This window comes from Camellia sinensis, chromosome 14 (assembly GCF_055761805.1).
Source record: "Camellia sinensis isolate YWXY chromosome 14, ASM5576180v1, whole genome shotgun sequence".
Classification (NCBI taxonomy): domain Eukaryota; kingdom Viridiplantae; phylum Streptophyta; class Magnoliopsida; order Ericales; family Theaceae; genus Camellia; species Camellia sinensis.
This window is the reverse complement of record NC_138974.1, coordinates 132,852,611-132,875,915: the sequence shown is the minus strand read 5'-3', so window position 1 is coordinate 132,875,915 and position 23,305 is coordinate 132,852,611. Positions and strand designations below refer to the sequence as shown.

The following is a 23,305-nucleotide window of genomic DNA, read 5'->3' as shown; positions in this document are numbered from 1 at the left end:
TGCCTGAATATTTGCTCCCCGCACAGTTCTAATAGGTGAACTTATTATCCAATAGGCCCTTTGATAATTAACAATATTTTTTTTATCAAAAACTATTAAAAAAATCATTAATTGTTAATTTTCAGTGACAATTTCAAAATTGTTACGAAAAATGTCATCAATTATAAATTTTAACGACAGTTTAAAAAAACCATCACAAAATATATCATTGATTTTTAACTTTCAGCGACTGTTTAAAAAATCGTTATAAAAAAAATCACTAATTGTAAATTTTAATAACAATTTATAAAATTTGTGACAAAAAAATTACTAATTATCAATTTTTAACGACATATGTAAAAAATCGTTATGAAAATTATTTTTAATAACGATTTTATTGATATTTTATTTTCAACAGAATTTGCTAAAAATTAAATCTAACTATTATAATCAATTGATATTTTGTCTTTATACTTTTAGTTTGAAATGAAAGACCAAGACCACCTCATTTTATACGAAACTTTATTTTTTATATATAAAAATTATCTTTACATAACATTACTCTTTGATTATATGAAAGTTCCTTTGGAGAGAGAACAATATATGGAGAGAGATTGATCAATAAAATACTGCAAATAAAATTAGACGAACACTGTTTAACTTTCATTAATCAAACCATGTAGTCCCAACCCCACAAAATTTTAGTGCCCATATGTGCCATGCTTCAAGCTCATATATAATAATCTTGGCTTCCATTTATTTCTGAAGCATTTGGGACCCTTTTGCATCTAAAGGGGTTCTCTACAACTGCAAGCCATGGACGTGTTCTAGGGATGGGGAGCTGAAAATGCATCCTGAAGCACATCAAGAAAATATTAGAGATGAAAACAATGATATGAAATCTGCAGTGCAATTTCTTTCCACACTTTCCACCAAAACAACATCGAGCAAGAGAATTACTACTTAAAGCCTGTGAAATATTTCACTGGTAGAACTTGGATACAAAATTGATAACCTACCCAAAGAAGCCAGAACAGAGTTACAGAGATAAACAAGGTTCCACTTCCACTCAAATACTACACAACTTTTTGGTACAAATGCGTCAATACCCTTCTAAGAGAAAACAAACAATAAACTGTTTCACAACAATATTGAAATACAATTACTACCATAGAATAGCAGAGTCAGGACAATACATGACCCCAGTGGCAACTCCAGGAACCAGCAAACCTTGACAATGAAATCAAGTGCAGGAAGACGTGAGAAAATAAATTGACATATTTTTTAAGAGTCAACAATCATTTACCGCGGTTGATCAATCATTCGCACATCGTGTTTCTTACGCCGGCCTCTGTGATGGGTCTTTTGGAGTGTGTTCTCACCAACCATCTCCATGTTAGAATCTGTGCCTGGTGACAAAGGGGTAAAGGAATACATCAACACAACTGCAAGACTGTACATGTCATTCACACACACATGCATTTCTCTCTCTCTCTCTCTCTCTGATGAGTCATCAATGATTTAGGGCAGTGACAGTCAGTTCTAAGTTTAAATCCAATTGCTATACTGTTATCAAACTGATTAGATTTTCAATAGATGCTAAGGCTTGGGAATAGCCATGTGGAAAGGAAAGAAGAGATAAGATGGTTAAAAAAAATGTCGGACGTGATTGCATTCTGTTGAACACACCCAAAGAGAGAGAGAGAGAGAGAGAGAGAGTAAAAATGATATATTGATGAATTGAGTAGCATAAAAGGTTTGCTTGAAAAAATAGAAATAGTTTTTCTGTGTTTCCCAACACCCCTCTTTCCCTTTATCTACAAACCCTCTCCACCCTTTCTTTTTATTTGCAAACAGAGACAAGAAAGGAATTGAGCTCCTAACATGATCATCATGAAAAAAACACTAGTTAATTAGATTTTGTATCATCAGTGATTAGGTTATCATCCCAATGTTCCTATTCTAAATTTTTTTGAAACAGTTTCATACCAGGGTATTGTTTATATACTATGTTTGTATCCATAAGAGCTAACCCTATGGATAGTTTGACAAGAGGTATTCATAATGTGTTTTCTTCTACACTGTTAACAGTTGCCTGTTGATGACACTGCTGGTCCAAGCACAGAGTCCCGGACCATACAGGCTTACCACTCAAGTTAGATTATGATTACAACAGACACTGTAATCCTGCCCACACCCACAAGAGCTTTTGGACTGTAGAATCCATGCGATTGGGCCTCTAGAGTCTACACTGCACATCTCTCTCTCTGCTTGTTGTCATCCAACTACAGCACTTCAAGTACCCTATTTTTTCTTGAAGAAGAAAAAGGTGAAGTCTCATTCTGGTAATCCATTACACATATACCACCTCCTAGATAGAAGATCCCATCCTCTCAACATCACATTAGTCATCCCCCTCCTATTTCCTAACAGCTCTGCATGAAGATATCGGAGCAAGCAATAGCCTTCATTACTTAAATCAAATGATATAGCACAGCAGAATTATCATTATGCTCCAAATTTGGACTGAAGCTAAAAAATACATGGTGTCACTAATGTTTCCAGGTTCTCAATTTACAATCCATCTAAGTTACTATTGATATAAAGCTCATTTTCCTAATGATTACCAAATACCAGTTATAACCCATGCTTTTTGTTTCCAAAAATCACTAGTGCGGTCATTCTCACATTAGCTTCAAACCAAGCAAGAGATTAATGGATTCGATTGAGTTACATTATGTCCAACCCCCTCAATTACACCTTCCTTACTGTTGTGTGTCCTATTACAATTCCCAATGAGCTAAAAACAGTGAATGCATTTCTTGGATCACTCACTATATCACTGAGCAGGTACCAATTCGCCCAAAATATGAACACCAACTAGTGTTGCATGATGATCGCATCCAATAAAGTTATATTCAACCAATATTAGCACAATATGTGAACCACAATTATATATCATAAAAACAAATTCAAGCAAATAAATTTTTGAACTATAAAAAAATTTAGTGTACCTTCAAATTTCTCACCCCAAAACATGAGCCGATGATCGTCTTCTTCTTCATCTAGCTCATCACCATATCCGAATTCTGCATCACCCCGATATCCCGGTTCACTCCCATACCCCGATTCATTACCCAGCCCATCCAAATTCCCAATATGCCCAAAACCAGTAATCAAATTCTCTCTTTCCCCACTCCCACCACCCCCACCACCATCTCTCTCCCTCCTCGAATTCTTAGCAGCCTCGCTCACATCCGAAGCCCAATTGGCGTCCCCATTCACAAACAACTCCCCACTCGAATCGGTCCCCGCCGCCACCGGAATATCGGAACACGTAGCATAAGCCGCCGAAGCCCCGACAGAGCAGCACCGCCGGCGAGTCCCACTCCGATCACTGCTCCGCCCAGAAATCGACCGCGACAAGCGGCGGCGCCTCTTCCGAGCGATCCAGCGGAGACTCTCACGCTTGTGCGAGGACATGGAGCGATCATCGTCAAACAAGCTGAGCCTCGACATGTCGAGGGAGTCGATAGGGAACGAAGTGGTTCGGTCGGAGAGACAAGGCCTCTTGGTGTAGGGTTTAGAGGTATCGGAGTCGAGGAATTTGGGTGTGGAAGTTGGGAGGTGAAATGGCCTCCAGCTGTGAAGTTGGAATGTGCAGGACTCAATGGAGTGACGCGAATCAAGAGTTCTGTGCGGCATTGTTGGTTTCTCTGATGATAGTATCTGGTTTCTTGGTATGGGTTTAGGGTTTCGACTGTGGAACAGGAAGAGAGAGATGAATCAATCGATATTCACAGTGCTGGTGGTGGTGGAGGAGGAGGAGGAGGAGGAGCGAATCGGACACAATAGAGAGTTGCAACATGTGAGATGCAATAATTTGGCATTTTTAAAAATATTTTTTTAAAATTTTTAATTAATAGTAAGTTTTTTTACTTTTAATAATTCTTTTTAATATTTTGATAATAATAATGTATAGTATTAGATTTTTGAAGATTTTTTTTATGTTTATTCTTATATTAAAATTTTATTGTGAGAAAATTTTAATCAAATTCTTCTAAATTTTTAAATAATATTTTACTCCTCTAAAAAAAAATTGAAAGTAAATTTATTTTTTAAATGATTTTTTTGAGGTAAACTCTTCTAAAATTTTAAATAGAATTATCTCTAAATGTTTTTTAACCAAATTTTTTTTAAGGAGTGGTTTGGGATGATCTAAATAAGTATATTTTTTAGCTTTTTATGAAATATGAGTTGAGTTTGAAGTGATGTGATAGAAAAATGATATGACTTAAATAAAATGATATAACTTAAACATGATAGTAATTTTTTAATTTTTAAGCTTTTTTAAATTATGACAAATAAAGGTTAAGGGCTATTTTGAAAAGATAGTTATAATTAATTTTTTAGTGAAAAGTTACTTATAAGCAGCTTATAAGGAATTTTTTTTGTAAGAGATAAAGTAAATTATAATCTGAAAAGTAAATTATAACTCACTTCTCAAAATAGGCCTAAGGCCTCGTTTTGGAACAAGCTAATTTAGTAACTTTTTGGCTATTTGACTAAAAAAGTAGGTAAAAAAAACTTATATGTTTGTGATGACTTTTTGACTAATTACGAAAAGATGTGCAAAAAGTAGAGAGAAAAGAAAATCTTTGACTTTTTGATATGAGTTGTTGGCTTTTTGACTAAAAAGATAACTTTTTGACTTTTTGACTAAAAAAGTAAGTCCCCAAACGAAGCCTAAGTATCTCTAAAATTTTCTTGTGGTTTTGCTTTAGATTCCCATTTTATTATTTTTGACCAAAAGGTCAAATCAATCATCTCTTTTCTTTCCATACCTCCATTTCTCTCCTCCTAGTGAAGTTTTAGATTCCCATTCCATCTTCTATTTTATTTCTCTACCTCCATCATTTCTTTCTTCCCATCTTCCTAGTCAACGAAAACACTTGGCTACCAATTGGTTGTTGGTCGAGGGCGATTGGAACTCGACTTGGTAGGGAGAACTACGGTTCGATCCCCCGCAACGCCAATTGGGAGGGGGCTTGAGTCTAACCATCTAGAACTGCTCCCCGAATCCGGATTAGTCGGCCCAAAGTGGGTCGGATACCGGGTGGGTAACCAAAAAAAAAAAAAAAAACGAGAACACTTGGCTGATCAATTTAAAAGAAAAAAATAAAAGGACAATTATTGATAAGTGGGAATCAAAAAATTTATTTACAAAAACATGATACATATTATAAATATTAATAATTAAAATTATATATATTTTTACCTTTTTATAAATAAATTTTCTAATCTCCACTGATCAACAATTCTCCCAAAAATAAATAAATCATTGATTGGTTAATTCACCCACACCACTGTCTTCCCTATCCTCCCTCTCACGGCATCACTATCCTCCACCCCCATCCTCCCCTTCTCACAACCAATCCACATTAACACTAACAAAAACAAAAATTAAAGCTAGCAAATCAAACCCGAATTTGAAAAATCATAATTTGTGGAGCATTGGAGGGCAACAGCTGTGCATCAAGACAGTTTGGAAATGGTACCACAATTGAGGTTTGATGGTGGTGGTGGTGGTGGTAGTGGTGGTGTGACTGTTTGGGCTTTTAGCAGAGGCAGTGGGCTCCGATGGTGATTTAGTAGTGGTTGGTGGGGTGAGAGGAAGGTAATGTTGTGATCTCTGCTCCAGAATCAATCTAACAGTAACAAAACCATTATTCTACACATACCATGTGAATGAAAGGCACACATAGAGCTGGAAAGAAATAAAAAGTAGTTCACATAATAAAATCAATGCCTTACCAGCAAAAGCACATGTCATTGGTGTCTACATGCAAGGAAAGTTAAATTTACCTTGCCGTTTTGCAGATACTCATAAATCCAATTTAAGAGATACAAAAACAGGTCATGAAAACAGCATGGCAAAAAAGACCGAATACAACTGAGTTATGCATTCTTATTATTGAAAGTCCAAAAGGTAATCAATCACAACTCTATCAATGATGATGCCCAGCAATATCTCCACCTTCCTTGCCCTTCCGTGCAGCTGCTCTCAGTTGACGTTGCTCCTCCTTGTAAACTCGATTCCTACGTTGAAACTGCAAAATACAAGTCCACATAGACCTATTGAAAATTAATAATGCATGCAGTCAAGCAGTAACAGAGATGATAATAGGTTACAGATCTACTTAAATATTATCACACTATGTTTTCCAGCTCACATTCATGCGGTTGGAAATTTTAGATTATATTCTCAACAAAAAAATAAAAAACCAAAACAATTCAAGGTTACCCTCCGTTCAATATATATATATATATATATATTTTTTTAAATAACAGTAATAAATGATATCAATAATAAATATGAAAACACCAATGAAAATTCTCAAACCTACATATAAGCTCGCTGGTCTAATTCCATGGCTAAACCCGACCGTGCAAAATAGAAGGGTCACAGTATGAAACCCTAAAAAGCTAAAACCAACCTATCGTCAACCCTAATGTTTAATATTGTATAACATAGAAAGTATCAAATTTATTTAATCAAGCCACCGACATTGGTCGTGCAACTTCTATGTTGTCAATACACTCCACCACCCTCCTCTAATATGTCTCCCTTACTTTACACGCAAACCTACAGAGGAGGTCACTATGTCTTATGGAGTGAGTGTGTGGAAAGACATTCGTAAAGGGTGAGAAACCTTCTCAGGTCATATCAGTTTGTTGTTGGTAATGGGGCAGACGTCAAGTTTTGGAGTCATCGTTAGTGTGGGGATGAGAAATTGGAGATGATTTTCCCTTATATTGCTCGTGTGGCTTTGGATAGGGAAGCTTCAGTGAGTGATTATCTTAAGGCAGATAATGATCAAGTGTTTTGGGACATTGACCTACAGAGGGAGCTTAATGATTAGGGGACAGGTTAGTTCATGGATCTTTTTGTGTGTCTTTATACTTCACATATTAGGGATGGAGGTGATTCATTTTGATGATTGAGATCCTCTTCCAGCTAATTTATATGAAATCTTTTAATGAGATCCTTATGGGCCACAGGGGTTCTCGATTTCCTTGATGAGGGGTGTGCATAAAATTCTTACTATTGACAATTTGATTAGGTGGAGGCAAAGTCATGCTAATTGGTGTTGTAAGTGTAAGCACAATGAGTAAAACAGTGAGCCATCTTATTCATTGTGGGATGGCATGGAAACTGTGGCCTTTGGGCCTTATTTTGTTTAGAGTTGTGTGGGTGTTCCCTAGGGAGGCGGGGGAGCTTCCTTGGTCTTGGAAAGGAGCTCGTGTGGGCAGGAGGAAGAAGGCTTGAGATAGATTCCTTTGGTGTTGATGCGGTTTGTCTGGAATGAGTGGAATCAATGACCCTTTGTTGGTGAAGAAGAGCGTAGTTGGAAAATTAAGAGTTACTTTTTCTCCATTTTGTAAATACCAAAAACCCTTCTAGAAATAATGGCATTAGCAAATGGCTGAGGAAAAATCTAATGAGAAAGAGACGGAGAGAGGGATCAAGAATCAAACCACTTTCTCCTCAACAAATAGCTGAAAGATTGGTAACCTCAATGTATGATTGAAACTTCAAGGACTTGCTTATAGATGAACCTAGGTCATGGATGAAAAGTTGGGACATGGTATTTTGGCAACTAAAATGCAAGTGAGGACACGTAGATTGAGAGTGAGAGTGGCTGAGAATGTTAAAATATAAGCATACTTTTAAGTCTCTGACTTAGCAATGGGATCGGTGCAACTGGGTATATCATATATGTGTGCTTCAGCTTGAGTAAAGCTCTTAGTAGGCCATGGCTGAAGAGCATAAAAAGCACAATATAAAACATATTTGGAAACTCGGAATATTATTGCTTTCTTTGGGTTTATTGCAGGCTAAGGTTGTGGAAAGTTTGTAAGTTCAGGATTTCAATTGGTGCAACAAAATTTATATAGGCTATGGGGATCAAATGGGTTGTATATAGGAAGAGCTTGGTTGAATTTGCAGAGACTATTCGTAGCTGGAAATTCTGAAAAACAACTGGTTATAAACTTATAATTATAGGTTTGTATTAAAAAGCCAAAAGATAGTGGAATGAATACTGTTGATTGAGGCTCAATTGGCTAGCAGTTTTGGTGATAAAATGAGGGCTATTAGGTGGCAGCAAGCCGTAACTCATTAATAGTAACTAAAGAAAATCTGAGGAACAAAGTGGAGGAGGAGGCTCTGAAGAGTAAAAAGATGCAAAGAATGCCACATAATGATGCATCAAAAGCTTTTAACTTCTCGAAATTTGTATCTGATGAATAAAAATATAAAGTGCATATTTATAGCCAATTTAACCAAAGACATATTTGATCAATAATACAACACATGGAAGAGACTATAGTCCATGTTAAGTGAATTTCGAAATTATTAGTATAAAACCTAATTTAACACAAGTAGAATTATACTAGCACCAACAAACAACAGGACTGAAAACATGGAAAGCAAAAGACTACTAATAATTTGCTCTTTCCATGCTCTGCATCATGCTAATTAATTCAATTGTGGTGATTGAAACAGGACAATTATTAAAATCTCCCAATTCTAGATTAAGAAAGCAGATTTTCTATGGTGTAACTATCAAAAAATGCTATCCACCTCTTTTAATGTTCTCAAATTCAAAAATTCAATGCCAGTTTGACTCATTATTGCGAATTCAGATATACCCTCTAAAAAAATTCAAACTTGACACAGAACCCTAAGTTGGAAGAACAATGGTATAGGTTTTCGAGGGTGATCTTGAAATTGGTTCTCAACAAAATGAAATTAAAGATGATTGAAGTGAGGAAGTGAAATGAAGAAGGAGTAGGGGAGATGGGAAGAGGACCTCTTTGGAGTGGTGGAGACACTCGAGATAGTCTTCTCGGAGAAAAGCGCAGTCTTTGGGTTCTCTGCAACGAGACATGCACTCACTGAAGTCCATCCAGAAATCGTAGCACCTGCCTTTGTTTCCCGTTATCCCCCATCCAGATGCCATCTCTCTCTCTCTCTCTCTCTCTGCAAACTTTGCCTTTCTCTCTCTTCTCTTTCTTCCTGTTCGCGTATGCCGCTGCAAGGCTTTGTTCGGTGAAGTGGGTGGGTTATTGGTTCGACCCGGCCGGGTTTTGGGTGGTTTTTCTTTTTGGGTCGGGGATGAATTACACATAGTTATCTCCATATTAGCCCTGTTTGGTAGGGCTTATTTCCAACTTATTTCAACTTTTATCTTAATTTAAGTTATTTTGATGTGTTTGGTTCAGCTTAATAATACAGCTTATAACTTTTTGTAAGTTAAAAATCAACTTATTCTTTGAGTGGGGAATGAGAAGCTTAATTTATAAGTAAAAAATCAGCTTATGTTCACAGTTATCAGCTATAAGCTGTTAGGTTATAAGTTATAATCACTATCTCACAACTCTACCAAACGGGGCCATTAAGGAAAGAAAAAAAAAAGTACTAAGCTTGCTTGGTTCCATTTTTTCAAAAACATTTTTCAGACAATTTTACTTTCTTATTTTTTGTGTTTTTTTATTTTTACTGAATTTTTTTAATATTTTAAGTATTTTTTTTACTTTTTAGACACACTTAACATAAATACACCTAAAAAGTAAAAAAATTATAAAAAAAATCTTTTAAAAATCCACTAAATACTAAAAATATAAAAAAAAATACAAGAATTCAGTACACATTTTGTATTTTTATGTATTTATTAATTTTTTAAAATATATTTTCACAATTTTTTTACTTTTTAGATGTATCTAAGTAAGATGCATCTAAAAAAGTTAAAAAAATGTTTAAAATTTTAAAAATTTAAAAATATTCACTAAAAACAAAAAAACATAAAAACTAAAAAATTCAGTTTTCAAAAAACTTAATCCAGAAAACTTAAACCAAACACACTGAATAAATTTCACAATTTTTACCTGATGGTATTGATTTCTACTCCAATCAGGAGATAAATAAAGTCAAAAACTATGAAATAGATAGTAATATCATTTTTTTTTATAAATCATTAATAAATTATTGATAAAAATGAGATTTACTGTATTACTAATGACTTAAAACTTTAAGGTGATGTTTGTTTTAAAGGATTGGGGTATGGAATTGGACTATTAGTCCGTTGTTTGGTAGTCAATTTTTGCTCTGGCCTATTAGTCTCATATTTGTTGGATTGTTATATCCCATGGGGGGTGGGATAAAAATCATGGGATGAGATTAGCTTATGAAATTACATTTTTGACCCTCTTATATTTAATATTTTTTTAGTGTTGTTAATTTAAAATTCTATATTAAAAAAATATAAATTGTAAATTATAAATTTAATTTAATTAAAAATAATAAATTAAAAATTATGGCCTTATAATATATTTTTTGTTAAATTATAAATTATAGATTATAGATTTAAAATTATATATTAAATAAAAAATATAAATTGTAAATTACAAGGGTAAAATAGTCTTTGAACATTTATGCTTATCCAGTCCATCTAACCAAACATTGGATTTACTAAAAATAGTCCAATCCGGACATGTAATCTCATAACTAAACAAACATAGGATACAAATCAAGTCCAACCAAATAGTCCAGGGACAATGTATCCCAGGACTAACAGTCCAATGGATTACAATCCCCTCTTATTCAATCCGTCTAAACAAATATGCCCTAGAATGTGTTTGTTTTGAGGGATTATTCCATGGGATTTGACTATTAGAGTGTGTTTGTTTGGACGGACTGGATAAGGGGGGATTGTAATCTATCGGACTGTTAGTCTTGAGATACATTGTTCCCGGACTATTTGGTTTGATTGGATTTGAATCCTATGTTTGTTTAGTCATGGGATTAGATTTCTGGATTGGACTATTTTTAGTAAATCCAATGTTTGGTTGGACGGATTGGATAAAGAAATGTGTAAAAGACTATTTTACCCTTGTAATTTATAATTTTTATTTAATATATAATTTTAAATTTGTAATCTATAATTTATAATTTAACAACACTAAAAAAATTTCCATAATTTTTAATTTATTATTTTCAATTGAATTAAATTTATAATTTATATTTTTTATTTAATATATAATTTTAAATTAACAACACTAAAAAAATAATTTTATTTAATATAAAAATTTAATTTTTTAACAACACTAAAAAAATTTAATTTATAAGACCATAATTTTAATTTATTATTTTTAATTAAACTAAATTTATAATTTATAATTTAATATATAATTTTAAATTAACAACACTAAAAAAATTATAAGGCCATAATTTATTATTTTTAATTAAATTAAATTTATAATTTATATTTTTGTTTAATATATAATTTTAAATTAACAACACTAAAAAAATAATTTATAAATGTTTAAAAGACTATTTTACCCCTTTACTTATAAATGTTTAAAAGACTATTTTACCCCTTTACAATTGTTTATTAAGTAAGAGAATGAGGGTAAAATGGACATTTCACACATTAATCCCCATGGAATACCAATTCCATGGAAATAATCTCACCCCTCCCCCTAGGATACAATAATCCCTCATATGAAGGACTAATAGTTCGAAGGGACTAATTACTCCAGAGCAAAAAAATTAAACCAAACAACGGACTATTAATTCGGATGGACTAATAGTCCAATCTCATAAAATAATCCCTCAAAATGGGTGGTTTGAGATGATCTAAATAAGTGCACTTTTTGACTTTTTGTGAAATATGAATTGGGTATGTGTAATAACCCCGATCCACAATTAGCCACTAATCGGTAGTTAAGGATGTTAATTAAGTGAATAAAATAAATTATGAGTTTATTATGTGATTTGCATGATATTTTGCTTACTGTCTGTTACTTGTAGAAATATCTGTCTGGAATTCCGCTTTAATATGTAAATTGAAAGCTTTATCGGCATCCGAAACCGAAATTGACTCCACCAATATGTTATTTGGAATTTTTAGAACCATATGGCAAGTTTTATTAAAAATTGATTCAGTCTGATTCGTTAAGTCGCGTTTGGCAAGCCTTATGTTCTAATTAGTGTATTTTAGCATCATAGCTTTATATGTGAGCCTTAAGCTCATTTTTTAGCTCAATCCTTTTGCCCCTTAGTGCTAAAATCTGGTGAAACATTTTAGAGGAAGTACAATTCTAGAGAGAGAAAGGAAGAGATTGAAGAAGAATTGAAGACTATAGCTTGAATTGATCAAAGATTGTGCAAGTACCTAGCTAATTGAAGACTCTAGGTAAGGATTTAAGACTTAATTATGACTTTTAACCATCAAGTAGATCATTTCAAGAAGAATTTGTGATTATGTACAAGAATTTGACCAAATATGATGAATGTAGAGTTAATTCATACATGCATGCTTAATTTAGTTTAATTTCATCATTTTGAACATGATTCATATCATCCATGTTTGAATTACCATGTTCCTTCACTTAAAATCATGTTTTGGGAAGAATTTCTTATATGCATGGAGCTTAAGAGCTTAATTTGCTAGTTTCATGAGGTTTGAAGAAAAGATTTTATATGCATGTTGTGTTCATGAACATTCATCATGTTTTAAGTTGAAATTGTGAGTTTTTAACAAACCCTTGGGCCATGATTTTATGAAATGATCCTAAATTCTTCATATTTTACAAGTTTACTATGTTATCTCAAGTTTTTGGGCCCAAGAGATGTGTTTTGAATGTTGGAATTCGAGTTTTGAGCTTGAAGGTGCAATTTAGAAATTTTAGAATTTGCATCTACGCTCGAGCGTGGGAGTTCACGCTCGAGCGACCAGTCTGAGTGCGTACACTCCGCTTGAGCAACCAAAAGTCCACTCGAGCGTGAATTGCAAGCTCCCAGAAGTTTCATGTCTTTTATAGATCGCTCGAGCGAAGGAATGTGTACTCGAACGACCATTCATATTTTATACGTCCGCTCGAGCGAGAAAAACTACGCTTGAGCGGGGACCTTATTTTCAAAAAATTTCCTAAGTGTTCCAAGGCATGTTTTGGCATCCTCATTGCATCTTAGGCATTCTTAAGCCTTAATTAAGCCATAGTAATGAGGTTATGGATTAGAAACACACTAAGGAAAGAATGTACTAAGTTCTGAGATTGCAAGTGTGTGTAGGTGTTAGACAATGTGATAAGAAAGAGCAAGAACCAACGTAATGAAAACTAAGCCGTGTTGGCCACATGAATGTGTAATAATAAGACATGCTTGTGTTATGTATTTTGTGCTTGTAGGTCAAGACTCGAGGATTGATTGACCATTTACGGGAACCACTGTGAGTAACATTTCTGCAAAGATATGTTGATATGAATTATGTTCCAAATGAAATGTGATAAGTCATGATTTCTGAAATGATATCTGTTTACGTGAACGAACATTCCAAGTTTGAAATCTATTATGGCATCCATAGATAGTCCCAAGTCATGGGGGACGGCATGAAAATGCGGGTCCATGAGATACAAGTAATTACGAGATCTCGTTAGCCACTTCATTGTGGTGATATGTGTTTAATCGGTATCTGGAACCGATTACTCTGGTCAGAAGACGTTCTGTGATATGTTTGTAACAACCCTCATACTGTTTACCGATTAATGACGGATTGATTACCGATAACCATCGATTACCGTTAAACTGAATTGATTATGACTGATAATTGGACTGATTAAAAGTACTGAACTGACTGACCGAAATTGAAACTGAATTGGATGAATACATCTGTTTGAATTGCATTTTATCTGTTGACTGTATGCTTGATCTGTTCATGACTTATGTTTTAACTGCTCATTGAAGGCCTTATCGGCGGCCGAATTAGAAACCGATTGGTGTTTTATGATCGTCGTAATTAATGTGATTTTATAGTGTATTTATCTGAAAGCTGATTAGGTATGATTAAATTAGATTAAAATAAGCTGATTGGCCAAGTAGGACTTATTTACCAAACTAGCCTTGTAGTGGCCCACTACCTCAAACCTTTTGAGGCTTATTACACTTAGTGCATTTGATTAAAACAACATTTCCATCAGCTCTTTCCCTTGACTCAACCGACCAAGATAGAGAGTGAGAGAGAATTGAGTTGATCTTGAGTTCTACTTTATGAATTGCTTGGAGAGATTGAAGAATTGATGTATAGACTCCATAATTGAACTCCTAATCTTGCATTGGAGACCTAAGGTAGAGTAATCACCCTCTTGCTTATCTTGTTCTTGCATGATTCATGATAAAGTTGAGGATTGAGCCATGTTTTAGTTCATACATGTTGATATAGAGCATAATTCATGCATGCATGTTTGAATTGATGAGGTTTGAGTTGAATCCATGGTGAAATGGAACATGCATGTTCATAATTTTGTAATGGTCCATGTTTTCAACTTGTTTTTGGATCAATTGGCTCCTTAGAGCATCAAATTGGAACTTCCAAATGATTTGAATTCATGCATGTTTGCGTGTTCATATTGTTCATGAATTGGTTTGAAATTGAGTTTGAATTAACACCCTTGGGCCTTGATTTCTCAAAATTGAGCTTTGAACTAAGATATTCTATGTGTTTATAAATGTTTTCCAGAAAATGGGCCCAAGAGGATTGGTTTTGATGCATTTGAATGTGAGTTTGAGCTTGGAGGTGCAATCTGGAATTCCCAGATTCTGCACATCCGCTCGAGCGGAGGAAGTGCCGCTCGAGCGTGGAATCCGAGCATCCAGTATCTCTGCACTGTTTTACAGTCCGCTCGAGCGGAGGATTGGGCTCTCGAGCGGAGTCATGTCTCAAGCTCGAGCGGGCGTCGAGCGGAGATTTCACCCATCCAGTACTTTTACAGTACGCTCGAGCGGGAAAGTTGACGCTCGAGCGTGTACCTTTGTCGCATGACCGCTCGAGCGGGGAAACCTGCGCTCGAGCGGGACTCTGTTTTTCTGAAAATCTTGAAACAGTCTTCTAATCACATCTTTGCATCCTCATTCCATTCTAGGCATTCTTAGGCCTAGTTTAAGACATCTTGTTGAGGATAGATGTAGAACACACCAAGGCATTAGGGGTTAAATTATGTTATCTCCCAACTGTGTAGCTTAGTGTGTGTTCAATCTGTTAACTGTGTAGGGTTGGCGACTGGGGAGGCACGCTCTAGCATACTGTAGCCCAAACTCTGTGAGTAACAATTGTGTAAAGATATGTTCAAATGGTTATCTTCTGAATACTGAACTGAACTGAACTGTTTACTGAACTGATATTGTTTACTGAATGAATGTATGTCCTATCTTCTGAACTGTATTGTGGCATCCTTAGCACCTACTGTTTACTGTTACTGTTACAGAGATCTCTGTCGGTTCCCTCATGGGACCACTACTGTTTACTGATTGATGGCCATCATTACTGTTCGGTCTTTAAGACCTACTGTTTACTGCTATGCTAATGGATGTACCACATATGATTGAATAACTATTCTGACTGAAAGACTGAAGTATTGTTTAATGAACTGATTTCATTACTGTAAGGACATTTCATTCATAACCCCTTTACGCATTATGTTATTCACTGGGCTTTGGCTCACTGTTTATATATATATGTAGGTGCTCAGTCACCAGATCGGAGCTAGGAGCGTAGGTTAGACTCCAGTTTTGTCAAGCCAGCCTTTGTGCCTCACTGAGAGGTTCCGAGTTGCCATGCTATGGCTTTGGGGTGTCTTGTTTTTCTCCCGTCTGTCTCCATACTGTTCGGTTTACTGTATAGACTGTTAACTGCTAACCGTACTGTTATCAAGGGATTAAGTCCCTGTACTGTGTGACTGTAAAGTTTGCATAGACTGTGCTGTTTGTATACGTGAATGCATAAGAAATCTTTTTGGCATACAGACTGACACAGCTCAATGGACATTATTCATTTACTGTATTGGCTTCCGCCAGGCCCTGTACTCTGTTTTACTGTACTACTGTTCTGCAAGCCTTCGGTAATCTCGGATTACTGGCCGGTAACGGTGCTAAACCCATAGGGCCGGGTTTGGGTCGTGACAATGTTCTATGAGATGTACCATTATTATGTTTTGATATGACGATGATTATGTTATGATCTGTTTTCCTCTTATGATATATTCGGATTTCGTTCACTAACCTCTTTACCTTAATGTTATTCATTGGGTTTTAGCTCATTATGTGTATATATATGTATAGGTGAACATTCTAGAGCTCGAGCCTGAAAGCTTTTGTCTGGATCTATGTTCTGTTGTCAGCCAACCATTGTGCCTCACGTGGAGGTTCCCGAAGTGTCATGTGTTCAAGTTCTGTTGGTTCTCTGTATATGTATGACTTGATTTAATTCTGTTAGCTGGGCTTAAGATACTATATTGTGTGTGGGTATAATGTATGATTGACTTTTGATTATGTATATAAAATTTTTAAATATTCCGTTTCATATAAGTCAGCACAGCTCATTGGACAATTATATTTATGTATTTGCTTCCACTAGCCCCTTAATCTTGTTAATTTGTTCAGAGGCCTTCGGTAGTCCAATGATTACTGGCCAGTTATGATGCTAAACCTATAGGGACGGGTTTGAGTCGTGACAGAGTGGTATTAGAGCACGAGATAATACCTCACACACATGTCCATTGAGCATTGGAATGTCTAGAACAAATTTAAGTTTCATTCATACGGGAAATAAGAAGTTAAGTGTGCATTCAGGATTATGTATTCACATTTGTGTGATATGCTTAGGTGTTGAATCTAAGTTTTATGAGCTGTTAAGGAATTGTGATGGTTATAGAGGAAACTCGAATGTGTTTAACAAGCTTAGCGATGAGGCTAAAAATTAAGAAATGTTGTGAAATGTCTAATGTTATAAGGGAATCAAGAGTTTGACTAAAGCATTGGTGAGAATAGGCATGTTGATTTGTGGAAACATAGTATTATGCAAAATTAGAATCTTCAATGAAGGTCATAGAAGCTATATGCATTATATGTTAAACTGGACTATGAGAATACTTGGAAAATTGAGGAATTTGATGATCAACGAGATGCGTGGAACTATGGTGATTGAGGATGAGAGGAGTCATTTGATATGTAAGATAGTACATTTTAGTGGGAACTGTCACGACCCAAACCCGCCCCTATGGGTTTAGCACCGTAACCGGCCAGTAATCCGAGATTACCGAAGGCCTGCTTAACAGTAATACAGTAATACAGAGTACAGGGGCTGGCGGAAGCCAATACAGTAAATAAACAATATCCAATGAGCTGAGACAGTCTGTATGCAAAAAGACTTCTCATTCAAATATACACAGTCAGATAAAACAGTATATACATATATACAATCATTCAATACAGTACAGTCTATACAGTCGTACAGATCAGATACAGAAACAGACGGGGAAATTAAAAACACCCCTAAGCCGTAACTTGACAGGCTCGGAACCTCGCATTGAGGCACATAGGTTGGCTTGACAAAACTGGAGTTTACCCCGACGCTTCTAGCTGCGGTCTGGTGCCTGTACACCTACATATATATATGAGCAGTGAGCTAAAGCGCAGTGAATAACACAATGCGTAAAGGGGTTAAGAATAAATGTCCTTACAGTAATGAAAACAGTTCATTAAATCAGTATTTCAGTCGTTCAGTCGATACAGTCATATGTGGTACATCCATTAGCATGACAGTACAGTAAACAGTAGGTCTTAAAAGACCGAGCAGTAATGATGGCCATCAGTCAGTAACAGTAGTGGTTCCAACGAGGGAACCGACAGAGATCTCTGTAACAGTATCAGTAAACAGTAGTTGCTAAGGATGCCACAATACAGTTCAGAATATGGGACATACATTCATTCAGTTAACAGTAATCAGTTCAGAAAGCAGTACAGCTCAATTGTTCAGAAGATAATCATTTTCAACATATCTTTACACAGATGTTACTCACAGAGTTCTGGGCTACAGTAAGACTAGAGCATCTCCTCGGAAAGCCAATCCTACACAGTTAATAGATTGAACACACACTAAGCTACACAGTCGGAAGTCGAAAGAGATAATAACTTAATCCCTAATTTGCCTCGGTGTGTTCTACATCTATATCCTCATTAAGATGCCTTAAACTAGGCCTAAGAATGCCTAGAATGGGATGAGGATGCAAAGATGCACTTTAAAAGCATTTTCAGAAAACAGGGGTCACGCTCGAGCGTAGGTTACTCCGCTCGAGCAGACATGCAGACAAAGGTTTCCGCTCGAGCGTAGACTTACCCGCTCGAGCGTTCTGCAAAACAGTCAAAAGTGCTGGATAGGTGAAAATCACGCTCGATTGGGCGCTCGACACTCGCTCGAGCATGAGACACAATGTCCCGCTCGAGCGTCAATTATTCCGCTCGAGCGGACTTCAAAACAGAACAAAATACTGGGAGCACGATTTCCACGCTCGAGCGCCAGTCACCCCGCTCGAGCGTGAGTCCAAATTCTGGAATTTCCAGATTTGAACCTCAAGCTCAAAACCAAGTTTTAAAACATAAATTTCGATCCTCTTGGGCCAATTTTCCAGAAAACACATCAAAACTCATACTTTAACATGATTCAAAGCTCAATTTGCAAAATCAAACCCCAAGGGTGTTTCAAATAAACTCAATTTGAAACCAATTTTCATGAACAATATTTCAAACATGACATGCATGAGTTTAACTCAATTCAAAGCTTCAATTTCATGCTCTAGTGAGCCAATTCTTCCAAGGACAAGATGAAATCATGGGCTTAAACACAATATGAACATGCATGTAACATTTTACTATGAAATCAACTCACAACTCAACAATTCAAACATGTATGCATGGAATGAGCTTCAATTTGACATGCTAGGACTAGAACATGACTCAATTCATCAATTTAGACATGAACAATGCAAGAGTCCACTTAAACACAACAATGAGAGGTTGAATTCCTCACCTAAAGCTTCAATTACAAGTATAGAAGTCCAATTAGGCAATTCTCCTATGATCCCTTCAAGTCTTCCAAGCCAATGCTCTAGAACAATTCAACTCTCTCACTTCCTCTCTCTCTAGTTCGGTGGCGTGCTCAAAAGAAGCTGAGGAAATGTTTTGTAATGCAAGGCTAAGGCTTAAACAAGGTTTGGTGTAGTGGCCCACTCAAATGGCAAAGTTGTAGTTAAGTCAAACTATGTAACTTCTCAATAATTAACCTAATTTAATCATACCAAATCAGTTTTCAGATAAATATACCATAAAATCCTATAAATTATGAGGATCATGAAACATTAATCAATTTCCGGTTCGGCCGCCGATAAGGCATTCAATTTGCAATTTAAACATAAAAACACGAACAGATCAATTAACAATCAAACAGATAGACATACAATTGAACAGATATACTCAGTCAATTCAGTTTCAATTTCAGTCAGTCAGTTCAGTAGTTTATCCAGTTCACTTATCAGTCATAATCAGTTCAGTTTAACGGTAATCAGTGGTTATTCGGTAAACAGTGACGAGGGTTGTTACAGGAACCTATTATGTGGAATAGTAAACCGTAGAGTCTCATGCCTTTGTAGAATGACCTTGAAAGTTTGATTGGAATCACGTTTGGCCAGCATGCTTCGAATCAGAAATTCTTGGTAAATTCCTTGGGAATGAATAGGTCACCTTACCAGCGTCCTTATATGTCTATGTATGTATGTCTACTTGTATATGATATGTGCTTTGTAATATAATTTAAGTCAATGAATCAACCCAAGTATTGTCAACCATTTTCTTGTGTTTAACCCTTCCCTTCCGTGAATAGGAGGAGGTGGTGAAAAGTATGAATGAAGTGGAAATTGAGTCTTTATCAGAGTGATGAGGTTAAGTAGAAGAAGTACTAGAGAACGTAGTGAAAGCTGTGAATCCTATCGCACATAGCAAGATCAAAAGGGAGAATTAAGTGTGGAAGTGAAAAGTGAACAAAGGGAGAAAACTAAGAATTTTGTGGCAGGAAAGACGAGCAATTCCAGGTAACGTTGTAAGAAAAGTAAGTTATCCTAGTATGTTATATGTCACAAGATCTATCGGAGACTGTGTCATCGAATTACTGGAAATGTGAGAAGTTGGGGCATTAAATAAAAGACTATCCCAAAACCTAAGAGAAAGCTTAAATAATTTAATTGGTTAAGGATAGTACTTATGTACAAGTAGGACTGCTTGAAGTTAACAGTTTATGTGTGGGTGTTTGTTTTTAAATAAAGTTGCGTTATAATGTTGTGATAAAGTTTTGCTTTGCTTTGTTTTGGAAGAGTATTTAATCTAGCATGAATGATTATCCATTAGTTTTTATATCAAGTGTTAGCTTTGTTTTGATGACATTCTTGAAAGGTTCTTTCGTGCTAGGGGACGTTAAGCTTATATAGCACCTTTGTTGAGATATCTCTTTGCCATTGAAGGTCATGTACAGATGGTACCACCGACGGTCTTGTACAGGTGGGTTATGTTCTGCCACCGATGGTCTTGTACGGGTGGGTTGTCTAACCAATTCCGGGTCGGCCACCGACGGTCATGAACGGGTGTACTTCGATTCCGGGGCGGTTATTCCTCTGTTCTGTCAAGAATGTCATCCTTTATGTTATGTATATGTTAGTAAACAGCCTTAGAGGCTTTGAAAGATTTTGATTGATGAACTCAATTCATCCCATGTTTTGTTACCAGTTATGTTATGTATTACTTGATTAAGACGGAACCCATTTGTTGGAATCATTTAGAACTCAACTGAGGTTGCTAAAAAGGAGATTATTATTAGAGTATCACTAAGATTTGAACTAACTTAAAAACTAAACGATTTGGGCCAATAAAAATTTTCCTACTTGATATCTAAAGAAGTAAGACTTCATTTACTGAAATTATATTATTATGGAACTAGTGAAAACATTGATAGTGACTAATTACGTTCTATTGAATTATATACCTGGAAGAATTAACGGGGCTGGACTGTGATTAATGAACGCTTTGAAACCCACTTCTTGATATGAACAATTACATATCTGTGCACCCATATGTGAACTTACTTGGAGAATGTAACATTGTATTTGACCTGAACTCTTCGATATGAACTATTGTGGTACATAACTCTGATGTGATTTGAGAGCCGAGGAACTTGGAACAACTGTAGAACTACTAACTATGCACCTAAGCGAATAGAGTATGAACTATAGAATTAATATACCTCGTTTGGAAATAATAAGGCTAGAACCTTTACCTGATCTAATGTGATAGAACTATGGTTTGATGAGACCTTTGTTTACCTGAGAGAACTTCTGTTTGATGACTCACACTTAAACTTTAACTTGATATGACTGGGTAGAACTTGCATCTGCTATGACCTGGTTGAACTTTCATTGATTTGATATGAGGAGACCCTTATTGAGAGCTATTATTTGATTGATTACATTATGGGGGATTGTGAATTGCTTATGATTGAATAACAGGGCTGTGTTGCTAAGGGAACTAACCAAATGAGAATTAGAATCAATCTTGAATCCTTAGAAAGAATGTGAACCGTCAACGGCAGACTATGTGATTATGAATAGTTTCTTACTATATGCCTGTAACCGATTGGGAAAACACGTGAATGAGATTATGAAATTTGGTAACTTGTGCTTGGGGAATATGGGAGTACTGTATATATGACATGTGCTTAATTATCCGGTATTACCGTTTTGACCATGAACTTGTTTGACTAGAGGATGATTGCTTTGGTATTACTGTACTTCAAAACTGATGGGATTTGTGACAGCAAACTGGTTTGATTATAAACTCTGACTACCTGGGGGTATATGTAATCAGTAGGACTGCTTCTGTATTGACACATAGTACGATTGAATTTATGGAAACTGAGGCCGATGAATAGTATATGAATGATTACCTCAGAATTCCGTTTACTGCTATGGGGTTAACGTACGAAATTGCCTTGTATTTCTACTATACTTTGGATGACCTGGACTAACTGTAATGGATTACCGAATTGAAAACCAAGTTGAACAAGGACCGAATAGATGACTCGGAAACGAATAAATCAAATCTCTGTATCTTAACGGGGGAAATTACTTGTGAAAATGGAAACAGTGTGAATCTATGACCCCGATAAGTACTTGATATAAGTAATGTGAATAATAACGTAATAAAGTTATGTCAAACTGTATTTATTTTTTGTGTGACAAAATAAGTTTTGTATTCTGAAATGCTATATGTTGTATGCTGAATGATTGCCCAATTTATGATATGTATTCGTGACATCCTTAGCATCATTTAATATGCGTCCCTTCATGGGTCATCAGGTCCCTTTATGGGTCATCGGATTTGTTAGTGCTAATGAATGCACCATGTATGCTCAAGCAAGAATTGTGATATCTGTGTATGATCTGGACAATAATGTAAATATGAACATGAATATGAATCTGTTTCTGATTAAAATCTGAATGCGTATAAGACTCTGTTTTTATACGAACCCTAATCTCTGTATATGATTTGTGATTCTGTTTCTGTACGAAGCTAAGGTCAAGATTGGGTTATGAGCATATTTATGAATATAGTTATGCTTCTGTTTTGTAAAGAATTGCAGTTATATTTTGATGGACATCATTTCTTTTGATATAAGATAACTTGAGTTTTGAGGATCAAACTTTTTAAGATGGGGAGACTGTAATAACCCCGATCCACAATTAGCCACTAATCGGTAGTTAAGGATGTTAATTAAGTGAATAAAATAAATTATGGGTTTATTATGTGATTTGCATGATATTTGGCTTACTATCTGTTACTTGTAGAAATATCTATCTGAAATGTCGCTTTACTATGTAAATTAAAAGCCTTATCGGCATCCGAAACCGAAATTGACTCCACCAATATGTTATTTAGAATTTTTAGAACCATATGACAAGTTTTATTAAAAATTGATTCAATCTGATTCGTTAAGTTGCGTTTGGCAAGCCTTATGTTCTAATTAGTGTATTTTAGCAACATAACTTTATATGTGAGCCTTAAGCTCATTTTTAGCTCAATCCTTTTGCCCCTTAGTGTTAAAATCTGGTGAAACATTTTAGAGAGAGAGGGAGCACAATTATAAAAAGAGAAAGGAAGAGATTGAAGAAGAATTGAAGGCTATAGCTTGAATTGATCAAAGATTGTGCAAGTACCTAGCTAATTGAAGACTCTAGGTAAGGATTTAAGATTTAATTATGACTTTTAACCATCAAGTAGATCATTTCAAGAAGAATTTGTGATTATGTACAAGAATTGGACCAAAGATGATGAATTTAGAGTTAATTCATACATGCATGCTTAGTTTAGTTTAATTTCATCATTTTG

At 35.5% G+C, this 23,305-nt stretch overlaps 2 protein-coding genes across 3 annotated transcripts; both read right to left on the bottom strand.

Moving 5' to 3' along the window:
* Positions 1–593: 593 nt before the first annotated feature.
* On the bottom strand, positions 594–5,115 carry LOC114283528 (uncharacterized). Of its 2 annotated transcripts, none has more exons than XM_028226384.2 (3): positions 2,994–5,115; positions 1,286–1,388; positions 594–833 (listed from the first exon to the last, which is right to left on the bottom strand). In XM_028226384.2, the coding sequence occupies exons 1-3, from the start codon at positions 3,682–3,684 to the stop codon at positions 710–712; spliced, it is 918 nt and encodes a 305-aa protein (XP_028082185.1). In that variant the 5' UTR covers positions 3,685–5,115; the 3' UTR covers positions 594–709. The 2 variants fall into 2 exon arrangements, with proteins under 2 accessions (XP_028082185.1, XP_028082186.1); XM_028226385.2 differs by having other exon boundaries at positions 3,009–3,836.
* A 632-nt stretch (positions 5,116–5,747) lies between these two features.
* On the bottom strand, positions 5,748–9,154 carry LOC114283530 (NADH dehydrogenase [ubiquinone] iron-sulfur protein 5-B). The gene is made up of 2 exons (XM_028226386.2): positions 8,856–9,154; positions 5,748–6,089 (listed from the first exon to the last, which is right to left on the bottom strand). The coding sequence occupies exons 1-2, from the start codon at positions 9,003–9,005 to the stop codon at positions 5,988–5,990; spliced, it is 252 nt and encodes an 83-aa protein (XP_028082187.1). The 5' UTR covers positions 9,006–9,154; the 3' UTR covers positions 5,748–5,987.
* Between the last annotated feature and the right edge of the window lie 14,151 nt (positions 9,155–23,305).

What these genes read in the sequence shown, in the direction of transcription:
- LOC114283528 (XM_028226384.2), bottom strand. Translation starts at nt 3,684, where the DNA reads ATGCCGCACAGAACTCTTGATTCGCGTCACTCCATTGAGTCCTGCACA. An exon ending in TTGGGGTGAGAAATTTGAAG is followed by an intron (nt 1,389 to 2,993) that starts GTACACTAAATT and finishes CTTTGTCACCAG; the next exon opens with GCACAGATTCTAACATGGAG. An exon ending in CGAATGATTGATCAACCGCG is followed by an intron (nt 834 to 1,285) that starts GTAAATGATTGT and finishes GATGTGCTTCAG; the next exon opens with GATGCATTTTCAGCTCCCCA.
- LOC114283530 (XM_028226386.2), bottom strand. Translation starts at nt 9,005, where the DNA reads ATGGCATCTGGATGGGGGATAACGGGAAACAAAGGCAGGTGCTACGAT. An exon ending in GTCTCCACCACTCCAAAGAG is followed by an intron (nt 6,090 to 8,855) that starts GTCCTCTTCCCA and finishes TGTATTTTGCAG; the next exon opens with TTTCAACGTAGGAATCGAGT.